Genomic DNA, 23,416 nt, shown 5'->3' on the forward strand with positions numbered 1-23,416 from the left:
GCGGTGCCGCCGCCATGGCGGCGCTGGGCCGAGCGTGGCGGGCGCTGCTGAGGCCCCGCGGGGCGCGGGGGGACCCGGCGGGGCGGCGCGGGGTGCGGGCGCTGCGGCGGAGCCCCGTGCGGGTGCTGCAGCCGCAGAGCTCCGCGGAGCGCCCGCAGCCGCCGCAGCCCCCTCCGCAGCCTCCGCCGCCGCCTCCGCCCGCCGTGGAGCGCGGAGCGGCCGCGCCGGGGCTGTGGTACGAGAAGGCGGCGCCCGGGGATCGCAGGCTGGGGTGAGCGCGGGGAGCGGGGCCCGGCCGTGCTGACCCTCAGAACTGAACGGGAGGGGAGTTCCGCTCTTGGGAGGAAAGGGGGGAGACTGACACGTACTGCCAGGCTGGAGATACCGGAGGGCTTCATAGAACCGGGGAGTGGTTGGGTTGGAAGGGAGCTTAAAGCCCATCCTGTAACACCCCTTACCATGGCACGGACACCTTCCCCCAGACCAGGGTGCTCCAAGCATCATCCAGCCTGGCCTTGGACACTTCCAGCGATGGGGCAGCCACTGATGCTCTGGGTAACCTGTGCTTCCCAGGGAAGAATTCCTTCCCAATATCCCATCTAATCCTGCCCTCTGGTAGTTTAAAGCCATTCCCCGTTATCCTGGCACTGCAGACCCTCGTTGAAGTCCTTCACCAGCTGTCTTTCAGGTACTGAAAGGTGCTCTAAAGGTCACCCCAGAGCCACCTCGCCCAGCCTTTCTGCCTAGGATAGGTGCTCCATCCCTCAGATCATCTTTGTGATCTCCCAGAGAAGCTCTCAGGGGCTGATGAAGGTCAGACTGAAGGTGTTGTGAGCATTACAGCCATGTGCTCTGAATAATTTCTCCACAGAAAAGTGGTGACTATTGCCAAGTCAAAGAAGTTTCGGGATAATCACGGGAAGGTTCTGCTGGAGGGGCACAGGCTGATCAAGGATGCACTGGAAGCAGGAGCTGTGCCACAGACACTCTTCTTCAGCACCGTGGGGCACCTGAAACTGCTGCCTGAGGCAGAGATAAAACGAGCCAGCTTGGTTAAGGTGAAATTTGAAGACATTAAGACCTGGTCTGACCTCGTAACTCCTCAGGGGCTTCTAGGTAAGTTGCCAATGAAAAAGTTGCAACACTGCCCAAGGGAAACTCTACTTATTTAGGATAATGACTCTATTAATAATCTTTCCTTAGACATAGCACTGCTGGAAAATCAGTTCTTCTTGCCAAGTGACAAACTCTGCTCAAAGTTCCTTTAGGTGGTGCTTTTCCTAACACATCCTCCAGCACATCTTTAGTGAGATTTGGGCCAACTCTCTCAGAGCAGGCCTCTCCTTGGGCTGGGTCAGTCATAAACCTGTCACACTTCATTTCCTCAGGCATCTTTTCCAAGCCTGACCCTGCCAAGATGTCCTACCCTGCAGCTCAGCTCGCCAACTCCCTGCCACTGCTCCTCATCTGTGACAACATCCGAGATCCAGGAAACCTGGGGACTATTTTGAGATCTGCAGCAGGAGCAGGCTGTGAGAAAGTGCTGCTCACCAAAGGTAAGAGTGTGAGTAGCCTGGGGGTAAGGCAGGGAGCGAGGTGCTTGGAGATGTTCCCCAGGGTTTGTAAGGAGTGTTGGGCATGGTTTGCTGTGGCTGCTGAATCCTTTTGGGAATCCCTGCGCTGTCACTGTTTCTCCCTGTTCCTTCCCAGGCTGTGTGGATCCGTGGGAGCCCAAGGTGCTCCGTGCAGGCATGGGGGCTCATTTCCGTGTGCCCATCGTTGCCAACCTGGACTGGGAGTCTGTTCCCACCAACCTCCCTGCTGGCATCCAGGTCTGCGTAGCCGACAACAACGACCCCAACGCTGCGGCCGGCACGGCTGGCTCTGCTCCTGCCAGCCCAAAACCCCCTGTGAAACCCAGCCCCAAGGCTGCTCCTGAGCACGAGGATGAGGAGGGAGCAGCAGCAGTCCCAGAGCTGGCTGCACAGCATTACTATGAGGACTGGGCACGGGCTCCAGTGGCCGTGGTGATCGGAGGGGAGACCCACGGCCTGAGCCCGCCCGCGCTCCGGCTGGCAGCCAGCACGGGGGGGAAGAGACTGCTCATTCCTGTGGTGCCAGGTGTGGACAGCTTGAACTCTGCTATTGCTGCTGGCATCGTGCTGTTCGAGGGCAAGAGGCAGCTGCTGTGGAGGCACAAGCAGGATGACAGGCAGAAGTTGCCTGTGCCTGGCTGAACTGCTGTGGTTGGGGTGCTGAAGGAGAACTTCGTGCCTTTGGTTCCCTTGAGAGTTAATAAAAGAGCAGCTCGAGCTGTTTGGTTTGTAGTAAATGAGTATTTAAGGCTAATGAGTGCTGGCATGAGTGTGTGGCTCCCAGTGGCTGTAGTGGCCACATGGTGATGCTAGAGAGAAGGGAAGGCTGATCACAGTGAGGAGGGAAAGGCAGAGTACCAGCTCTGGCCTCACCTCAGCCAGTTCCCCCCTGCTCCAGCCCTTTCATCCAGGAGATGCAGAGAGACCTCAGATCCCTCTGTGCTGTCCCTGCCAGGCTGCTGCTGACAGCGTGTCCTTCCCAGCCTGGCTGCTGGCTGTGGTTTGGGGTCAGAAAGACCAGATTGCTGCCACCTGAATAGGTCCTGCCTGTGCTTACCCAAACCCTGAGCTCCAACAATCACTCCTGACCACACCACTGCTGGGAGGTGCTGGGCTGCTCCTGGAACTGCTCCCCAGTCAGTTCATCACTGCTGAACATGGGAATCCCTGAAACGTGCAAAACACAGGCTGGGTTTATACAGGCCGAGCTGGCGGCTGTTCCCAGCTCCTGGCAGGGTGGGAAGCTGCAGCAGGATAAAAGAGGAGGCCATAATCCTGCCATGGCTGACTAATGAGCTGAAAGGGAAAAGCAGTGGCTTGCACAACACCCGCTATTCAGGCTGGGAACGCCCCAGTGGCTGCCAAAGGGTTCCCTCCCTCCGGGAGAGCTCTGACCCACCCCAGCAAAGCAGGCACAGGCAGGGGCTGTGTGAGCCCAGGGGCCACCTCTGCATGGGGTCAGGCTGTGGGCTCCTCTTCCCCCACACAAGGAGGACTTCTGTCCCTCCGTGACACCAGGACGCAGCAATGGGCACCCCTGCGGGACGAGATCATTGTAACAGTTTTATTACAAAGTTCCAATCACCATGTACAGTTTTTACAATGTCACTTTTCAAGGGCTCGGCTGTGCTGCTTGAGTTAGGGAGAAAGGGTTTTTTTTCTTAGGGTTTGGGTTGGTTTTTTTTTTTTGGTTATTTTTTTTAAAGAACAGCACCATTAACGTCGAGTTTGGGACACACCTACGAAAAACAGCTCAATCAACTAACACAGAGGGAAGAGGACAATTCATACCAGAGAGAGGGACGAAAGTGGACAGGGAGAGCACAAGGAAGAGACAAGAGGTGAGGGCAGCCCGGTGGTGATCCTCCTCCTGGCTCAGAGTGGGAGGGACGGAGGGAATACCCACCCATGGCAGGGGGATGGACCCTGACACGAACAGCCAGCGCTGCCTAAGGCTGTCGGTGCTTGGAGTGGGAGGTGGGAAACCCACAAGGGAAGGTCTCACCCGCAGGAGGAAGAGCTTGGCTGTGCCGTGGTCTTTCAGAGGTTGTCAGCAGTTAAGACTTTGTCTTGGCCTTGTCAGGGCACTTGGGTGGGAGAGAAAGGACTGGCCAGGGGCGATGGGGACAGTTTCCTTATTGCTTCCTGGAAGTCATTTAGTCAGCAGGGGTGGTGAGAAAGGAAAGAAGTGGAAGGAGGAGAAAGAAAAGAGCCCCAAGAACCCCACCCACTGCCTGATGCATACGTTGGGAAGAACACCATGCAAAAAGATTTGCCTGCTAGCTAGTGCCATGTATAAAATAACGATACGGTAACAGTTCTGGCCTGGTTATTAGAGATATATCACCATGAAGCACAAGCGAAGTCTCCAAACGCCAACAACTCCCTGCTGAAAGTGCATCTCAAGGAGTTTGCTTAGGAGAAGGATTCACTGCGTAAAACAAGGCACCACAAGAAGGTTGGATACTGGGTCGGGCGTGAGGACACGCTGGAGAATCCACAAGCGGCGGAAGAGAGACCTAGTTTTAAATAATGTCTGTTGGCAGGGGCCCCTTAGATGGGCTCGGGTTTTAGCTTGTCTGCTAGAAAGTCGCTGACAAAGGCTTCCACGATTTCGGGCGTGATCTCCTCCACATCCATCACGTACTTGGCCCGGGCTGACATGTCCAGGATGGTGAGCAGGGGGGCAGCCTCGGGCAGGTTGGTGTAATCCCGCAGGGAGTCGGTCATGTCGTCCTGGAGGCCAAAAGGAGAAGGACAGAGGAGTCATCAGCAGAGCCAGGAGAACAGGAGCAGTTCGCTGCTGCTGCCACAATCTAGCCCACAGTGTATCCCAAGGGGCTGGGCCTTGCACCAGCACTGCACAACCACGAGCATAGCAGGCAACGTCCATCTTGATGTCTGCTCTGCTCATGGCTTGTGTCAGAACCAAACGGGGTTGGTTTATCCCAGGCTGGAATGGGACATGCACTCCTCCAACCCAGAGGCACCGCTTCCAGACTGACCTGCTGCCCTGGCCACCCCAGAGCCTCTGAGACATCCGCAGCTCAAGGAACTGGGGACAAGTGCTGAATGTGGGCACTGCCAGCCCTCTGCCAGCACAGCCATGGCCTCACTGCTCACCAAGGGTGGATACCAAAGAGACCCAAGCACACACCCAGAATAAAACAAAGAACGGGAATGGGATGACGACTTGTGCTTTGAGCCAACGATGAGATCTCACCAGCAGGTCCCAGTGTCTGGGCACACACAGGAGCAGCTGGCTGCTTGCAGGGGGAGAAGACTGCCCTCCATTCACCCAGGCAGGGCTCAGCTCAAGGCAAAGGCAATGATTTATCCCTCCCAAGGCTGTGGGATGCAAAAAGCCAGCATCGGTGCGATTCATCACCGAGCCCACAATGCTCCGCAGCCGGAGCGGGGCGTTCCTGGGGCAGGAATGGAATCCATCCACCTGGTTGGCGGCCGGGGCTCTGCAGCGCGTGGCGGCAGCGCTGGGGAGCTCGGCTTGCGCCTCCCCTTCCTTTGCAGGGGTTTCTGGCGCAGCTGGACCACGTGGCTGCAAAGGCCAGCAGGGCTGGGCTCGTCGCCTCGGCCGCCCCCCACCCACCCAGGTGTCGGGACGCCTCGTCCTTCATTTACAAAGGCACCAAGGAATATTTTTAATCAATGCAAAATCGGTCCAGACGGTGCTGGGAGAGCAATGGGAGGCGCCTGCTCCGGCCATGGCCGGGCTGCTTTGTGCGTGGGGGCCAGCGGAGCCCCGGGGCCAGCGCTCCCGGCTATTGAGGTGACGGATGAATGGGATGTGCCGGACGCTCCCCATTCTTCGGGCCAGCCGCTGTAGGGCCGTCGGGAGCTGCATGAATAGCAGCAATGTTTCAGCTACAGCCGGCGAGCGGGAGGAAAACGCTTTCGCAGGCTCTGGGGGAGGGGGGGGAAGGTCCTGGACCCTCCCAAAATAGTCCTTTCCAACAAGGGACTTATTCAAGGGTGCAGGGCTGAGCTCAGGGATGCTCAGAGACCCGTTACGGTGCTGGGAGCGGGAGTGGCTGCACGGAGGAGGCCAACGGGGCTGTGGGAGGTGGCAGTGGGGGCCTGTCTGGCTGGGGGGGGGCCTGGGTGTGGCAGTGGGGACCCTTTTGTCGCAGGGCGGCTCCGGAGGGCTGGGCGCATGGAACACTGCGGCTGTGACGTGGGCGTGCAGGGACGGAGCAGGCGCAGCGGCTGCCACCTGCCCAGGCCCTGAGCACTGATGTGGGAGGGGAACTGCAAGCCTGAGGGTGCTGGGAGCTTTTTTGACCCGTACACAAAAACCTTCGTTTGCCAAACTGCAGCAGGGCAAAGTGTTTGTGCAGGGAAAAGGGAAGCCAGAAGTGCTCCAGTTTTCCCGTTTCCCATTCTCTCCAGCGGATCTTTGACTCTGAGCACTGCAGCCTGCACATGCCTCAAATACCATCCCGGCCAAGAAAAACATGGTCAGCTCAGGGAAACAGCCGAAATCTCACTGGCTGGGCCAGGCTGAAACTCAAACCCTGCTCCTCTTCCCCTGCCCAGCCACTTTGCTGCCTGCACAGCCTCAGGGCTGAGCGGGCAGCAGCCCCAGCATGGCAGCTCCACTCCCTCGCACCTCCCACTGCCCCACTCTGCCTACCCCTCTCACACCTTCAGGCTTCTCCATCTCTGAAAAAACCCTTTGCTAGAAGTAATATCCAGCAATGACAGCACAGACTGAGTCAGCCAGGCCTCAAGTCTATTTTTCTCCTTGCTGCCTGACAGCTGCAGTAGCTCCACGCTTCAGTTTACCCCCTGAACAACAACAACAACAACAACAACGGTACCCAACCCAGCTCAGTCCCCATCCCCAGCAGGACACAGCCCTGTGCTCTCCTCCCACTTACCTCACCCGCCACGAAGAACAGCAGTGGTGCCTCCTCCTCTTTGGCTTTGTACTTGGCTATGATTTTTTCAGCTATGGGTTGAATCAGTTGTTTTGCTGCCTCTGACTCCCCGTCATCCTCTGAATCTGCAGGGCACGGGATTTTGGAGACAAAACGAAAAGAGGCAAGACAAAAAAAAAAGGAGGTTAGGATCAAAGGATGCAAATGGGCCAGGCACTGTCCCACGGCACCACCACGCAGGAAGCCGGAGCCCGGATGCACCACACGGACTTCAAAGCCACACAGCTCTGGAGCTATCAGGGAGCAGCTGAAATGCACTGCAGGGAAACACCGAGCAGAAGAGCAGCTCCTGCTCCCCAAATACTCCACTGCTCACTCCCTGGTGCTGTTGGTGATGTGCAGGGACAAACAGGCACAAATAAACCCTGCTTTGTGGTTTGAGCATGTTTTGAAGACCAAACAAAGGCGCTGATCTGAGGCTGCTGCCACCCCTGCCTGCCACCCACCATCCCTCTGCCTCAGGACGGCTGAGACACAGCTTTGCTGCTCCAGTCTCAGCGCTGTGAAGGCAGCTTTGATTTGACAGAGGTAGGGCAAAAAGAGATGGCAGCATCAATCAAACACCAGCCACCACTGAAGTTCAAATAGTGAGCTGGAAAGAGGAGAGTCTGCGTCCTTGGGAAGTGTGGAGATTAAAAGATTCTAATTTGGGGACAACTTTCAGGCATTAAAGGAAGAAGGCAGAAGAGAGCCCCTTGTATCCCCTTGTGATCCCTGATGCAATCACCACAACAGGTCCAGCCCCCAGCTGGGACAAGCTATGCCCATGCAAGGAAAACTCTCTGCCCTTGCTTCACACATCCCTGTCTTCTCCAAGCAAAGCAGGAGATTCCAGAGACACTGCACGCTGGATTTCAGGGTCTGTCCTGCGTGCATGGCAGTGATAAATACTCTGAGTTGCAGGGTGTCTGCAGGGATTGATTTTCCTACAAACATCGGCTGCTGGCGGCGCTCCAGGCAGCCTTGCACACTCTGGCTAACCCAGCCCTAACCCCTCTGGGGAAGGAGGTAGATCAGTCAGGATTTATTCAGCACCAGCACTTGCTAAGCCTGCCTTCTCCTGGGGGTGTTGCTGCCTGTGCAGTGCAGGCACTGGTCTGCTGGGGGGTATCCCAGCAGGAAAAAGCTGGCCAAGAGCCCCCATTCCCAGTGCCTGCCTTGCTGCAGCACCAGCTGCATCTCTGCCCCAGCACATCACTGGTGGACTTCATCAAGACTATTCACCCCCAAAAGCACTGAGCAAGAGCCCCAGCTGTTCTCCTGATGAGCTGTTTGCAGCAAGGTGATAGAAAAACTTTGCTCAGAGCAAGATAAAAATAACTCTTTCCAGAGGCCTGCAGCGCCAGCCCTGATCCATCAGGCTTGGCGTGGCCAGCCCGTCCTTCCCGCGTGAGGAGAAGATTTTTGGCTCTGTGCTCACATCCCCTGCTGGGCTCCGCTGAATAAATAACCAGGGTCAAAAGGAAATCTGAAAGGGAAGAAGGAAAGGAGCGAGGGCTGTGTATGAGCACTGCAGAGCAGCGTGTGCTGCTCACAAAGGGCACACGAGGAAGCGAGACACGAGCCCTGCTCTGGGCCAGGCACAACACCAGCAGGGCAAGGGGGGCTCCTTCACTTCTTCAGCACACCCCCCTAAACTCCACACAGCACACAAGGGACAGCTGCACCCCCTCAAGAGCCCAGGACCCCTCAATTCCCTTCCTGGGATGCTGTGTGCACCCCACTCCAGGCTCAGCCTGCAGCACAGCTCATCCCAGCCATGCCCTTTCCCGAGTTATTGTGTCCACTGCTGGCAGGGAAGCAATGAAGAATGAGCCATCCATGCTTTGGCTGAGCTCTAAGCCTGTTTCTAACTGCAGGGAAGCTTCATGTGTGGGTTAGCAGTGAAAGGACGGGAACTTTAGGGAAAAACTTGCCCTGTCTTGCAACCAGGGGAATCAGAGGAATCAAGGAGCAGCAGAGCATGAAAGGCTGCTCTGTCACAGCCCTGTTCAGCCCAGGGACTCAAGCCCTGAGTTGTGGTTTCAAGCACAGATCTGTAATTCCCCACAGAGACACTTCCTCTGACTCCTCTGTAACATCACGTGTGCCTGAAGTCCCTGCTCCAGGAAAGGTTTTTCCCCTCTCCACCAGCTGTGACAGTGTATTTCTCATACTCCCAACTCCTCATCAGCATTCCTATCCACAGCAACCACCACACCTTTGTTATGACAGCTCCTCTGTGCTGCCAGTCACTGCTCCACCAAATCCAAGGGGGCTGTGTGGGAGCTGCAGGAGCCCCATGGGCACAGCAGGCTCTGGCAAACCCCTGTGAGCTGCTGTGGTACAGGAAAGGCTCTAAGTCTATCCTAAGGGGCTTCCACAGGGAGCTCTCTCTCCCCACTGGCCTTTCTGTGAACACAGGAAATAGAAATGGAAGTGATATCCCTTCCCAGAGACACTGTCATCACCAGAGGCAGGTTCCCAGCCCCGTAGGCAGCTCTAGTCAAGCTGGCAGGTGGCCCAGCCCCCTTCCCCAGACAGGCTCTGCTGTCACAGCAGGGATGCTCCATCCATACCTACAAAGAGAACGAGGCAGGGGCCCTCATTGAGCTGCACAGCGTTGGAATCTGTCAGCTCCAGCACGGGCTTGGGGTGCCAGGGGAACTCGCGGCACTCGATGTCGTTCAGCACCTCCACCCGGCCCTGCCGCGTGATCACATCTCCCTTGGAGTCCAGCACGATCAGAGTTGGGATGCCTGCATGGAAAAAAACAGGGAGGGGGATCAGCCAAAGCATGAACTGGCCAGCGGCAGGGTGTGGGGAGAAAGGCCTCTCTCTTCCTATGGCCTCTGGCTCTGGCAGGAGCCCAGTGAGCCTCCCCTGTCCGCAGCTCACCGAGTGGGGATGAGGCTCCCTGGATCCTGTTTCCGTGCAGGCAGAGCACTGCAATTCAGGAGCCAGAGCAGGAAGCTGAGAGACAGCTCAGGCATTGCCTGCCTCTCCCTGCCCAGCTGCAGGCAGGGATTGCTGCTGTCTGGTGCCCACGGGTGCAAATCCCACCCAGGGACCCTCCCTCTTGCAGCACCATCCCAGTGCCCAGATGTGGCTGCCTTTGGAACAATCCAACTCCCAGGAACTCACAAGGCCTGCAGACAACGGTGGCCAGGAAGCAGGGTGTGTTCCTTCCCAGAAGAACACCACGTATTCTTGCCCCTACAGCCCTCCAGCACTCTGCACTAATGGCCCAGCCATTTCCACAGCACATCCCTCTGGAGACTAAAAAAGCTGTGCAGGAATGTCCAGGTCTACAGGAACCTGACAGGACGTGGCTCAGGAGACATCCAGTGATCTGGCCCTTGGGAAAAAGCAGCATTTTGCCCTGAGCTATGGCGCTGAAAAGTTTTATCATAAAGGAGAAGCTTTGTACAAGAGATGAACAGAGACACAGCACAAGTCCCCAATTCAAATGTCACTGGCAGCAGGGCAGGTTGGACGGCAGCTGGTGACCATCCCATCTGATAAAGCACCAGCTTTCCGGCCACAAAACATCACGGGTGGGTCAGCAGGAGCGGCTCATGTTGGTGACTTCATCTGGAAAGCACACCATTCCTCTGTCATCAGCGAGACAAAGAAACATCCCACAGGGAAGGAAAAGGGGACAGCAGGATCGGGCCCCAAGGGACAAATGAAGTGACCAGTGTTAGTGCCAAGTGCTGCTGTCACTGCTCATCACCCGGGCTTTGACCTGCTCCCTATCCAGCATCTCCTTCACCCAGCAACATCCCTGGCAAGCTGAGGCAATTCCAACACTCCTTCCTTTCATCCCGAGGTTCATTTTAAATAGAAATACCCTGCAGAGCCCTTCCCTGAGCAGGGGGCTGGCAGCGTGTTTGCCCCTGCCAGGCTGCTGGCACTGTGCTCCCGTGTTTGTCCAACAGTGGGTTACTCACAAGCCCTCTGAACTGGGGGCATTTCTCTAGGAAATACTCGGCCATCTGTGTGTCCCAGCCTGCCTGCAGGTCCAGGCCAGCGGCTGCATTCCCTTCATTCCAGCCCGGCGCATTCCTGCCTGCGCTGGGGCTGGTGCTAAGCAGCAGTGCAGGAACCCGCCCAATGGCTGAGCTTGCAGATCCTTAGGGTACGCCAAGAAAACCATTTTGTATCACAAAAAGGCTTATTCATTACCTGCTGGTAATTCAACGCAGCCCCAGGGCAGGGATGGGTTAAACAGACTGGAAGGAATTGGGAAATCTCACGCTGGCCCTGCCCTTGCAGGCACAAAGTGCTACTGACACCAGGAGAAGCACCGGGCTGCGAAGGATTCAGGATTCGGATCCTGATCCTTTTAGGATTGCCAACCCCACCCCAAACGCCTGCTTTTCCATCCATTATACATCAGGGACAGGCTTCTCAGGGCACCACTCAGCCTGAGCAACACTCCCAGGCAGAGGTTTCAAATAAGCTTTGCTGATCTGGGAAAATTAAGGGCCCAATTTAGACACAGATTGCTGTGATTCTGCAGCTGTCAAGGATTTCATCAACTATTCAAAGCATTCCTTTAGACTTCATCTAATTTGCATATGCAGATGACCCCCTCTCCAATACCCAGCCATTAAACCTCCAACTGCAAATACAAAACTGAATCAAAAAATAGAATATTTTTAAAGATAATTCACATCTCCGTCTTCTCAGCTGCCCTTTGTGACTACTTCCCTAAAAGACACACCTTACTTTTCGGGGACACAGACCTGCAGGACCGGGGAAACCATCCTTTATGTTATTCACACCTGCTAACCCAAGTAATTCCCCCTCCTTGATCGTCCCAGCCACTATTTGTTATTTTAGTGCCTTTTGGGGGATTTGGTAATTGCCTTAAGTCATAACACCAGAATTTACTTATCAAGAAGAATCAGCGATCAGACACTGCAATGAATATTGTATAAGCTTGGATGAAAATTAGCATAGACAGCCTTGGTTGGATTTTATGCACTAGAAAATGGATTTGGCTCCCATGGGGCCAGCATTTTATGAAAACACAGGGGCCAAATGGTTTGTTACCAAACCTGGCAAGGCATTTACATATTTATATATTAAACCCCAGACCCAACACTGAAATCTCATCTGCATGAATTCTTTTGGGTGAGTAATCACAATCTACGTGAAGCAAACCCCACACCAACCACAGCACAGGTGGTGCATTTTATTGCTGTTTTTTCACTTTTTCAGAAGAAAACTCCAGAAATCTCCTGTAGAAGTGATTTCCAGGCTGTGAGGGTGACCTGTGGGTGTCTGGGCTAAAGCAGGGAGAAACAACAGTTTTTGGAAGGCATTGCAAATCCCAAAGAGAGACCACAGAGTCCAGGGGGAATATCGGGGAACTCAGAGATCTTGTGAGACACACAACAACAAGGGGTGATTACTGCCAAAGCATCGAGTTTATCACTGCTCCCCACGCCAATGGAAGCAGAGCTAAGGCCAGGGGATTTCACCCAAGGCAGGACTGGGAGCTGCCTGCACAAAGGGGAATTATTTTCTAAGCAGCCACAACACAAGACATGACTTTCTCAGAACAGCACTGCACCCAGAAGCAATTTACTAAAGGTGGTATGGTCCAGCCTCTGCCTGCACATGAGTTATGAATAGAGGCATTCAAGTAAACCCAAATAAAGGCCTCTAACTCAATCTGCATTTTATACTGAGTTTTTAAAAGTTGTAGGGGCCAACACAGGACTGAAACAACAAGAGATTTTACTTTCTTGCTGCTTCCACCACTCAGGAACTTAAAGAAGACAGGGAAGACATATTCTCCTGTTTTTAGAGAACCCAGCCTTCAAAAAACAGAGGGAATCCTCCTCATGTTGTGCTCACAACCCAAGCACCAGGATGGAAACCTGGACACTCTCACTGATCACAGCTGCAGCTCCAAAGAGAGTTTTCAGAGAGGCAGCATCAGAACCATGAATGTGGGGAAATGCAGATGTGGTTACACAGATCTGATTTTTCCTTTAGGTGGAATAACCACATGTGGTGATGAGCAGAGCCCACAACATCCAGCTCTGTCTGCAGGAAGTTTTTGTCCCAGCTGGTGTGAAAAGCCTGACTGCAAACAGGCTTAAAGTCTACATGGAGCTGAGATTCAGGGACAACATGGGAGCTACCTGGGCAGAGGAGGGGGCTGGGGTGCAGGAGAACAGCCAATATTTACATTTTCAGGTCGGCACACAACCAAAGAGACACCTTTAAAAAGGCAGTGGCTGGAGCTGGAGGGAAAGCTGTTGTAACTGTTTCCCTGGCTACAGCATGCCTGGTGCTCAAGTATCCATGTCTGGACACCTTATTTACAGAAAGTCCCAGTGAAACTGGCAGCAGTCCTGCAGTGCTGGGCTGAAACCAGCACTGGAGAGGGTTGTGAAGAGGGCTGGGGGAATGACAGATGAATTTGGAAAGCTCTGGCCTCACGGGAAGGTCATTAAACAGCAAACTGATGGCTATTTAAAGCAGGGAAATGGTTATTTTTGGGCTAAGGTCAGGGAACAGAGCTGAGTGGCAGCACCTGAGGGGTGTTCAGAGAGGACTCCAAGGAGGGATTATTTCTCCTGTCACTCTTCCCAAGCCCTCGGCCACCTTTGGCAACACTCCTCCTTCCCTGCAGATCACATTAACATCCTGGACAACATGAAGCTGAGTCAGGGGAGGTTTAGGTTGGGTATCTGGAAAAAATTTTTCACCTAGAGGGCGGTTGAGCACTGAAAGAGGCTCCCCAGTGAAGTGTTCGCAGCACCAAACCTGTCTGAGCTCAAGAAGCATTGGGACAAAGCTCTCAGGCACAGGGTTGGACTGCTGGGTGTGCTACACAGAGCCAGGAGTTGGATCTATGATCCTGATGGGTTCCTTCTAACTCAGCATATTCTCTAATTCTGTGACATCACACAGAAACAGATGAGGAACAGCCACATTGCAGCAAAACCCTTTAACCACAGGGAGAAACTATTTGTACATACACGAGATCTCCTCACCAGCCATTCACCTCGCACACCTCTGTGCTGCAGTTTGTCCCCTGCAGGAACAAGGTGCCAGCCCCCAGGAATGCTGCTGTGAGCTTTTATCATCTTTGTGACTCTTTGAAGCCACACAGAGTCTCTCCCTGCCCCTAGGAGCAGCCAGGGCTGCTGGAATTCTGGCACTGGCATGTACAGTAAAAGCAAAGCCATGGTTTACATCAAACACTCTCTCCTTTGTAATTCATGTCACTAACATAAACCAGATGCCATCTTTCTCAGCCCCTACACAGAACAATGGCCTGCCTTTGCATTACATAAACCAGCAAGAAAATGAAATTTAAACCTTCAAGAAATAGCAAAAAAATAAATAAATCAGTAATTAGACAAAAAACATCCAAGCCAAAAACAGCTTCCAAGTTTCCAGGAAGAATTAGGTTGTTTATGGAAGTCCTGTTTCAACTAACAGCCTGCCTGGCAGGTGGTAGGAATGTGAGTTTGTGGAGAGCAGAAACATGAAGCGGCTCTGCCTGGGGCACTGCGATTTGCTTTGCTGTTTTCTTGGTTTAGTTAAACAAGAGGAGACATTAAAAATACTCAACAAAAGAGAAGGGGGGGGGGGGGAAGGAGATCTGTGCCTCAGTGTGGCCTTTCCTACCTTGGATGCCGTAGAGCCGGTTCAGGCGTGACCGTCGGGCCTCATCAGCGTAGGGCACGGCCAGCCAGGGCATCTCACTGAAGTACTGCTTGAACGAGTCCTCTGACCTGTGCCAGGGGAACAGGGCATGGCATGCAGAGCCCTCCACTTGCCAGGCTCCTTCCTCATTAAAAACCTGCCCTGCAAAGCTCTTTATCCCTCCCACCAAAACCCATCAGTTGGGAGAGAGTTAGACCAAATTTAAAGCTCCCGGTCCTTCATGAAGAAGTCTACAGTGTATTTCTCCCCAGTAAAATATTTCAAATTCTCCAGGACATGTGAATGCCAACCAACGGTGACAGCAGCAGCTCGAGCATCCTTCAGACTCCAGGACCACAAGACACAAAGTGAAGGAAGCACAGACCTGCTCTTGCTGACCCCACTCTGCATTTCCCCACTGGGCACAGGGAAAGGACTCAGGCACCTCTCTGGTGCCAGAGCCAAGCTGCTCTGCCTGCACAGAGTGTCAGTGCTGCCTCACCTGTCTGCACTAACGAAGAGGATCTCAAACTTCTGGCCTGCCTCCTTGATTTTCCTGTAGGACTCCACCAGCACCCTTGTGAGGCTTCGGCAAGGCGGGCACTGCAAAACACAAGCACAAGGAGGACATTGTCTCCTCCTCAGGACCAGACCCACACCCAGCAGGGCCAGGTCACCCAGTGACCATGAACTGCTGTGACCTCATCCTTGCTGCACTGCCTGAATGTGGCTGGGGTTTATGGTCTGTAAGTTACCAACAAAACCTCTTCCATTTTTAAAATCTGACCACTCTCACCCTTACAGGGCCAGCTGAGGATGACAGGCCACTGCAGTGCTGATGATCAAAACACCTTAAATTCTTCAGCACCAACTTTACTCTCCCTGAGCTCCAGCTGCTCTGCACAGCACCTCCTACTCACCCAGTGTGCAGAGAAATAGACCCCGACGTGAGAGCCCTCCAAGGCACTGCTGTCCAGTGTCTGCCCATTGTTCCTTAGCAGGGGCCCAGCAACAACTTCACTGAAGGGTTTTGGCCCCCAAGGGAACTCCAGACCTGGGGAGGGGTCGGGATAGGAGTGGAAAGAAGACACAAGACAGTAAATGTGCATGCAGCTTTTACAGTTTCAGGAAATTCAACTAGAAAAAACATCCCATCTTCAGGATGCCAGGGATCCTGTCTGAGGAACCCTACTGGGGTTTATTCCCATCCAAGGTGGGTGCAGAACTCCTCAGCTGTCAGGCACCACCACAGCCCTGCCCTGAGGTGAGGAAGCCAAGCTCTGCACTGCAGCCAGAATCACCTCTTTCTCTCAGGCAGGCTGCACCCAAGTCAAAGCACCTTCAGCTCGACAAAGCCTGCTCTGGTTTTGTGCCTGATGAGGCATCTTTTCCTTATCAACAGTGTTTATTTTAGCAAGAGAGGGCAAGGTGGTATGTGCTCAGGAATGCAGTCAGAATCTGTCTCTTATGCTAATACTAACCATGTATTTTTACACATATCCCTACATGTCTTTATTTTTAAACCTTAGCTATATATATGTAAAAGATGGTGGTTTATATCTATATATCTCTCTATATATATATCTTACAGTAACCCTCTGCACCCCAAAGCAAGCTGTGTGTGTACACACAAACACGCTCTGAATCATCTGCTGCCAGCTCCCAGAGCAATCAATCCATGTGTTCAGCCAGAGAGGAGGAAACATCACAGATGGCTCAGGCCACAACATGTTCCTGCTGTACAGCTCCTGCCACTGAATTAAAGACTCTGTCAGTATTTACTGCACCAAGAAACAATGAGCCAGTAATAAAAGAAATGGATGGACAACTACAGCAAATGACTGATGGGTCTGCAGGGTCTGTGAGTAAGGGCACATTTGGGTTTTATTTTTTTTCTAATTTGGCTCATTTGGGTTTTTTCCAAATTGGAGGAAGATAGATTTAACACCAACTCCCAGCACAGCAAACTTTGGCAAGGGAGAATAGTAACATTATTTAGAAATTAAACATCTTCTGTTTAATTTCTAAATAATGGGTAATGCATTAACCTGAGTGTGACATCAGTGATAGAAGTCCCACTCAATATTCTGGAAGGATTCTGCTCCCAAGGTATGGAAGGTCTGGGCCATCATTCTGTCTGTCCATGTGCCTCCATTAGGGAAAAATCCAAACTTCATATTTCAGTTAGCCTAACCTTTTCCTCATTAGCACTCCAGACAAAAATCCTGGAGGGAAATTCTTTGTTCTTTTCAGTAAGCAAAACCAAAACACAAGATCTGGCAGGAATGATGCAGAAAATTTTATGCCCGAAAATAGCACAGTGCTTTGAATAGTTAAGTATGACAATAGTTCTTTGTTCCCTCCCCCCCAGGCCATTCAGAATGAACTGAGATGAAAAGGCAGCTGTGTGTCCATGTTTCTGTGGCACAGGGGACTGCAGGTCTTACCTTCAGGGTCATCTCGGATGACCAGGAGGCCGTTCCTGCAAACCACCTTCCCAGTGGAGGCATCGATAAATATTAGGGAAGGAATGTTGGAGACTCTGTACTTGTTCCACAGCTTCAGCTGTAAAAGAGATTGGAAAGGGAGATAAGGAAGGTAAACTTGGCTTCGTGAACAGGAAGATTTTGGAGCATTAGCATCTCTCAGAGCAGAGGTCAGAGGCGAGCACAGAAACAGAGCTGGTGCTTCAGGGATGAGTGTGAATGTGAGGAAGAGCTGCTGGGCCAGTGCCCAGACAGACCCTCACCATCATCACCATCCCCTCAGGACCTCAGGTGAGACCCCTGTGTGTCTCACACCTGCCCATGAGCACAGGCAAAGCTTCTCCTCCTCCTCCTGGCTTTTACCTCTTTGCAAGTAAAATGGGGATAATACTTGCCATGCTTTGAGCTCTTTGTTTAGAAGACATGGTAAGCACAAATACTTTTAATGCCACTGCTCTGAAGCAATTTGTAATGCTTCCCTGGTTGTTTCCTCCCCTCCCACTTCCATGTTCATTAAACAAACCAGCAACCCCTGCCAAGACACAGCCAGGCTGAGCACAAGGCCAACACACAAAAAAATTATTCTTCTGCAACTGGGGCTTCCCGGGTTTGTTCCCAGGAGCTGATTAAGGGCTTTGACATCAGCCTAGGGGCCCAGCTCATCCATCCTGCACTGCCAGCTTTGCAGGCTGATGGCCACATTTTGGGCATCCCAGTCTGGACCAGCCTGTCTGCTGGTCACTGCATTTTGCAGCGAGCTTGGCTCTGCACAACATCGGTGACAGAGCCCTCTGGGTGTCACACACTCCTGGGCTCACGTTCCCTAGGATATGCTTCTGGCACAGGACAATTTAGAGCTTAACTCATGCACAGAAGCTGGCTGGCATGAGGAGAAACAGGACCATGACAGCTGCTGGCACAGCCCAGCCTGCAGGTGTGGGCTGGCACAGCTGCTCTCCCCACCGTGCACAGAGGAGCTGCAGCCATCACCTCATTTTCCTTACATTTCTCCAAGTATTTCAACCCAAACAGCCCAGTGGTGAATTATCAAACTCTCAAACAAAAGCCAAACCATAACCAAGAGCCAAATGAGGAAGGAAACTAATCTCCACCTTCCCCTAACATCAAGCTCTGCTCTGCAAAGCCCCTTGGGCTCTGTGTGTTTACAATGTGCTCCAGTTTGGAGAATAAAACCCAGGCACTGGTGAAGCACAGAAAGGGCCCACCAGTACAAGAGCCAGAGAAACCATCACACAATGTGCTGCTGCTTTCACCAGTATCTCACAGAGAAACAGAACCCATGTGTTCCCAGAGGAAGAACTCTGCAGATTGCCGTCCCCGAGCTGCAAAGAGAGCCAATCCCATCACTGTCCCTGATTTGCAGAGAGGCAATCCCATTTCCCGAGATGGGAATGATCTGGGGATATAGAGGCAGGCAAGGTTTTGTGTCCTACCCACCAGCCTTCCATTTCCAACAGACATATTAATGGATTCACAAACCAAATGGCCTTGGGCATGAAAAGAATAAAGAAACTGTACTCAGTGCAAACCAGCCCCCTCACAATGCCGGTGTTCAAACCACAGAAGGTAAAATCCACTACTGTGAAGTTTAAAGGGTGGGGGAAAGCTCTTTATAAGGATCACAGGCATTTAACAGGGTGCTGCAAACAATAAGGAAATTACAACTAGCAATCGGATAGTTCTCTTTAAATAGTTGCTTACATTACACTTCATTTTGCCAAGTCCTTTGTATACAGAAGCAGCTCCCCCGGGGCATCACGGTGGGTCCTGGCAGTTTTGCTTGGCCGGGAAAGCAGCAGGGTCTGCACTTCAGAGCCAAGAGGCTGCATGGACTCGTTGTGCTCAGAGAGATGGGGCTGGAACACCCCAGACAAGGGGATAACAGCAAACCAAACCTGCTCAAAGCACTGGAGCAAGCGTGGCATGGCTGGCTCCAGACAGTCTGAGGTCCAGCACATGTGGCAACTTTTGCCAACAGCTGGTCTGGGTCTTCTCAGGATGTGAAAACCATCAGGCCTCACTGGACCCAAAATGCAGGCACTGCCCTCGGCTTCCCAGACATTGATGGCACAGGCAATCTGTAATCCAGACACTCTGTCCCCGTGAAATCAGGAGTTTCCACTTCTCACTCATCAGCGAGGGTCCACGGGAGAATGTCTCAAGCAAGCATGAAGCCAGGTGTGTGTCAAAAGGGTCAAAAAGCATCAAAAGAGTTCAACGTGACATCTGTTGCTGCTGGGGGAGCACGTCCATCACTGAGCTCTGAGATTTGAACCTAAAGAACATCATGTCACGCTCAGTCACACCTTGGGTGAATGAGAAAAAGCAATTCAAATGGAAAGGTTTTACCCTGCACCTGTACAAAAGCTCCCAGATACAACCCACCAGCCCAAATAACACCAAACCAAGTTTCAGAGCTTCATTAAGGCTGAGCAGTTCCTATTTTTAACAGATTTGCTGCCAGGGTTATCACTGAAACACATCACACAACACCCATGAACAAACTCAACAATTGCATTTAAAGCAACTGGAACTGGGTTGCCATTTGAAGCGTACTATAAAAGCCTTGAATTAGAAGTTAGAGGTCTTGATGCACTAACCATATTAATTCCATCCAGGAATGTGCTGTTTCAAGTGGGAGCAGTTGGGTTTGATGACTCCCCTGTGTGCCAGGAAAGCTGATGGGGAATGAGAAACGCACGCGCTGCAGGAGGAGTGCCAGGATCTACCACAATTCCCACCACCCTGGCCCTCATCAGCCAGATTCCAGCCTTCCCAGAGCCTGTCAGACATTTGGGAAAGAAGCCTGAAGGCTCCTTTTACTGCAGGTCTGACCTGAAAGAGCAGAACCTCGATAGGAAATGGGCTGGTTCATTTTAGCCAAACTAATGACAGCTCCCTATGGGATTCCCACACTGTGCCACTATTTTGCACCTAAACTACAGCTTCCAGCAAGGACATCTGATCTCCACCTAAAACCACTGGGATGACCCAACTTGTCCTGTGGCAAACCATTGTGCTAGTTAGCTTTTCTCAGGGTAAAATGCCAAGGATTTGCACATGTGAAGGTTCTGCAAAGAGGACAAACTCAGCTTACACCCACTGGTTGTGGTCCATGCAGAAAGGGAAATCCAGGACAAAAAAGGCATCCCTGGTATGGGTACCTGCACAACCACACACCTCACAAAGGATTCTGTGTCAGGCTGGGTGTGGGATACAGAAAGCAAATTACAACTTGCTGTGAGACTGTGGGATGATAGCTCAGGCAGCAGGGCAGAGTGCTGCCTCAGCAACTCTGAAAAGCTGTTTTTCCTGCCGTGAAGAGGATGACATAGAAATAACATACTCCACACACTCTAAGGATTTGATCATCCATTTAAAGAGGGGATCTCTGCTCTGCTTCCCAACAGCTGTTGCAAATCTGTGGGATCAAGCCAAAGCTAACACAGATGTGGAAATAATCTACAGCCTATTCAGCCTGAAAGCAGCTGATCCTCTCACAGCCCCTTTGCTCCTGGTTCAGGCCTGCTACAGTCACTGCTCACCCCAGGACACCCACTGGAGAAGGAGTGAGGAAATACAGCCCCTCACAAGACTCTGTGCAGCCTGATCAGCTTTACAGAAACTTCCCTGGCTCCTGTGCAGGTGGTCTAGTGCAGCCGTCCAGTGGAAAAACCAGAGTCACCAGATTCCTCTGGTAACTTTATCCCTGCACAAAAGCATCACCACGATGTCCTGGAAACCACAAACCCTGGGCTTCCTCCATGACTCCATCCACAGTCAGCTGTGAGAGGCTTTCAGAGATCACTCATGATCTGAGGGCTGAGGCGATCCCCAGACATCGATAGCACAGGGCTGCTCTCCCCACCCGCACTGGCTCCATTATTCCCCTCATCCTGATGCTGAGAGGCTGGGGAGACATTTGCAGACAGCCACAGTAATTTTTCCAGATAAAGGTGTCAGACGAGAGGTCTCCCCAGCAGCCCAGGGCTGGCACCCAGCCGGGGTGGATGAAATCCTGAAATCCCCTCATGCTCTGCTCATTCTGCTGGGGAAGGGATCCCCCACTTCCAACAGCTGCTGGGTGCTATTTTTGGTTGTGCTGATTGATTTATCAGTCCTGGTCGCATTCACTCTCTCGCATAAATCCTGAGCTGCAGCGGTGAATGCTGGCAGAGATAAAGCACAACTGCCTGCAGTGCACTGAGCCCTGGCTGCTGGGAAAGTGGTGTTCCCACCCTCCTTAGGGGCTGCATTTCTCTGCTCTTGTGTGAAAATGGACCATAAAAGCTCTCACACTCCCCTCTTCCAGAGCATATGGAGCTGACTCTGCCCAAGATGCAGAGGGCAGACATGGTCTCTACTCATCTTGCAACCCACACTTCCACCCTGATCATGGAGAGAAGACAAAGCCAGTTAAAATACTCAAATGCAGCAGTAAAATGAACATATTCCTGCTGTGGATGGCTGCTGATTTGTACTAAAACAAATGTAAAGCCACCTCTCTAAAAATTCACTCTTAGAGGCAATACCCCCAAGGCTCTGGAGAATTCTGATGATGCATTGGAAAGATCCCACCCTCCAAGAGCCCCATGAGTGACCATGTGAGAGCACAGGGTGGTTTCCATTACACAATGGGCTCAGCTCTTGCTGGTCTCTGATTCAAGAGCCACAGGCTGAAACATGAAGGAACACACAAGCAGCACTCAGGTGGAGAAGTGCCCTTGGTCCAGGGCTGCAGGGACCAGCAGAGCTCAATGCCCAGCTCTGGCACACAGAGCAGCCCCAGGCTGAGATATCCATGGCCATTCCCAGAGCTCCTGCGCCGCGGGAACCTCTCTGTCCTCGCTTACTGACAGTGTTAAACTGCAGCTTTTACATCGTGCCTTAAAGGGTTTACAAGCACCAGGGGCCACCCAGGCTCTGCAGACAGCAGGCTGCTCCCTCTCCCTGTCGATTTAAATCTAGTTCACGCCTGTCCCTACGATTCAAGCTCAGCTTGGGTAAAAGCTCCTCTTCCAGCCCTCCCTCACTGCTCCTTTTCCTTCGTGCATCAGGGAAGCCCCTGAGCAGAAGGGGAACACAGTCAGGGAACAACACACAGCCAAAGTAGTGGGGGGAGACCAGATGGTGCACGCCAAGGTCTGACCTTGTGACACGGAGGAGATCGAGCGAGGCTTGGGATAAATTAATGTCCATTGTGCTGTTGCGTCTCTCTGAAAGTAAATCAAAATCTAATTACAAAATACAATGGTGAGAGAGATGTCTGCTCCGGGAACGTTAATGAGCTGAGGAGGGAGGATTTGGAATTGTAATAAACAAGATTGATGTGAACAGCTGAGACGGACAGAGCAGGGCACTGGGGCTGCTGGTCCATACGGACCCCATCACTCCCCTCCATGTGCACAGTGCCTGCAATGGCTGAAAGCCCAGTTAAAACCAACCTCAGCACCAGTTTCTCCTGGCACTCAGCCCAGCAGCACCTGCTGTGGACATTCCAGCAATATGACTCGGTGCAAGCAAAAACGTAAAAAAAAAAAATCCCAAAAGTTCTGCTTGTCACTTCCATCCTCTCCTTGCTGCAGCTCCACAGCAGGAGACAGGCACAGCATGGCCCAGCTTGTGGCTGCCCACATCGCCCCACAGCTGCTGGGGGAAAGGGACACCCTGGGCTTTTGCTCTTCCTGGCCAGGGAATACAGCAGCAGCAGGTTTGGAGGCGAAGAGGAAGGAAATCCTCTCTGCAGGTTTCTGGCATGGTGGCCAAGGATTGCTCTTTGTTCCCCTGAGCAGCTCCACAGCCAAAGGCATGGGATGAAAAACCTGGGCCAGCCCAACCTCGTGTCCTGGCGTTTCCTCCCATCTTCTTTCCTCACCACCCTGTTTCCCCAGTGCTGGCTGTTGCTCTTTGCAATTTCCCAGGCTGTGCCATCCCAGGGACTGTGAGCTGAGTGTTTTGTTGAAGGGCTCGGAGCACGAGCTGCCTCCTCTCCCCCTGACACACACACAGGCTGACAGGCTGGATCCTCCGCAGCCCACATCTGATAGGAAAACATTTAATTTGAGCAGAGCTGAAGAGCAGTTAACATGATGTATGGAGAGCAAAGCCCCAGGGCCTGCAGCAGACACGGGAGCTGGCCCAGTTGTTTTACATGAGCAGGTTTCAAAGAGGTGCTGGGATGGCAGCTTGATTTGATCCCAGCGTCAGGAGGAAGCAGGATTTGACTAAACACACAGATAACAACACTGGCAGGAAATCAAGCAGGGAGGATGCCACCAGACAGGCTGGTCTATCAACACTAAGAGGATGTTTTTCATAAACATCTTTTTTTCAAGTGTTTCTCAAATTGTATTCAATAGCCCAAAGATGATGCAGAATTAAGGATGCAGCATTGCACCCAAGACTAAGAAATACACCTCCATGTATTTCCAATATTTTTTTTTCTCCACGTGCCCCCCATATTAAAAGGGGGCTTGCATATGAGCAAAGTATTTAATATAAATACTTTTTCTTTCTGCAAACACACAAAAAGCAGTGAGGGCAGCAGGAGTTAAAGTGTATGTGGGAAAAATTTAAGGCACATGCAGAAGTGTATCATCCATTAGCCCCTATAAATTACACCCCCAAATGACTAACACTGAGTAAGAAATCGCTATGTAAACACAAAGGCAATAAGAAAAAATAATAATTTCTGTCTCTC

At 52.4% G+C, this 23,416-nt stretch overlaps 2 protein-coding genes across 2 annotated transcripts in view; one reads left to right on the forward strand and one right to left on the reverse strand.

The window, feature by feature from the left end:
- Positions 1 to 5: 5 nt before the first annotated feature.
- On the forward strand, positions 6 to 2,312 carry MRM3 (mitochondrial rRNA methyltransferase 3). Its single transcript, XM_014876412.2, has 4 exons — positions 6 to 271; positions 872 to 1,116; positions 1,389 to 1,556; positions 1,711 to 2,312. The coding sequence occupies exons 1-4, from the start codon at positions 15 to 17 to the stop codon at positions 2,235 to 2,237; spliced, it is 1,197 nt and encodes a 398-aa protein (XP_014731898.2). The 5' UTR covers positions 6 to 14; the 3' UTR covers positions 2,238 to 2,312.
- Positions 2,313 to 3,145: 833 nt separating this feature from the next.
- Positions 3,146 to 23,416, reverse strand: part of NXN (nucleoredoxin) — a 46,706-nt gene continuing 26,435 nt past the window's right edge. Inside the window, exons 2-8 of the mRNA XM_014876551.2 lie at positions 16,657 to 16,774; positions 15,130 to 15,263; positions 14,712 to 14,812; positions 14,192 to 14,298; positions 9,112 to 9,291; positions 6,494 to 6,618; positions 3,146 to 4,331 (exon numbers count right to left, since the gene is read on the reverse strand). Coding sequence (XP_014732037.1) covers positions 4,149 to 4,331; positions 6,494 to 6,618; positions 9,112 to 9,291; positions 14,192 to 14,298; positions 14,712 to 14,812; positions 15,130 to 15,263; positions 16,657 to 16,774 — 948 coding nt within the window. The 3' untranslated portion in view covers positions 3,146 to 4,148. The remainder of the gene's footprint in view (positions 4,332 to 6,493; positions 6,619 to 9,111; positions 9,292 to 14,191; positions 14,299 to 14,711; positions 14,813 to 15,129; positions 15,264 to 16,656; positions 16,775 to 23,416) is intronic.

Source organism: Sturnus vulgaris, chromosome 21, assembly GCF_052056855.1.
Source record: "Sturnus vulgaris isolate bStuVul1 chromosome 21, bStuVul1.hap1, whole genome shotgun sequence".
Classification (NCBI taxonomy): Eukaryota; Metazoa; Chordata; class Aves; order Passeriformes; family Sturnidae; genus Sturnus; species Sturnus vulgaris.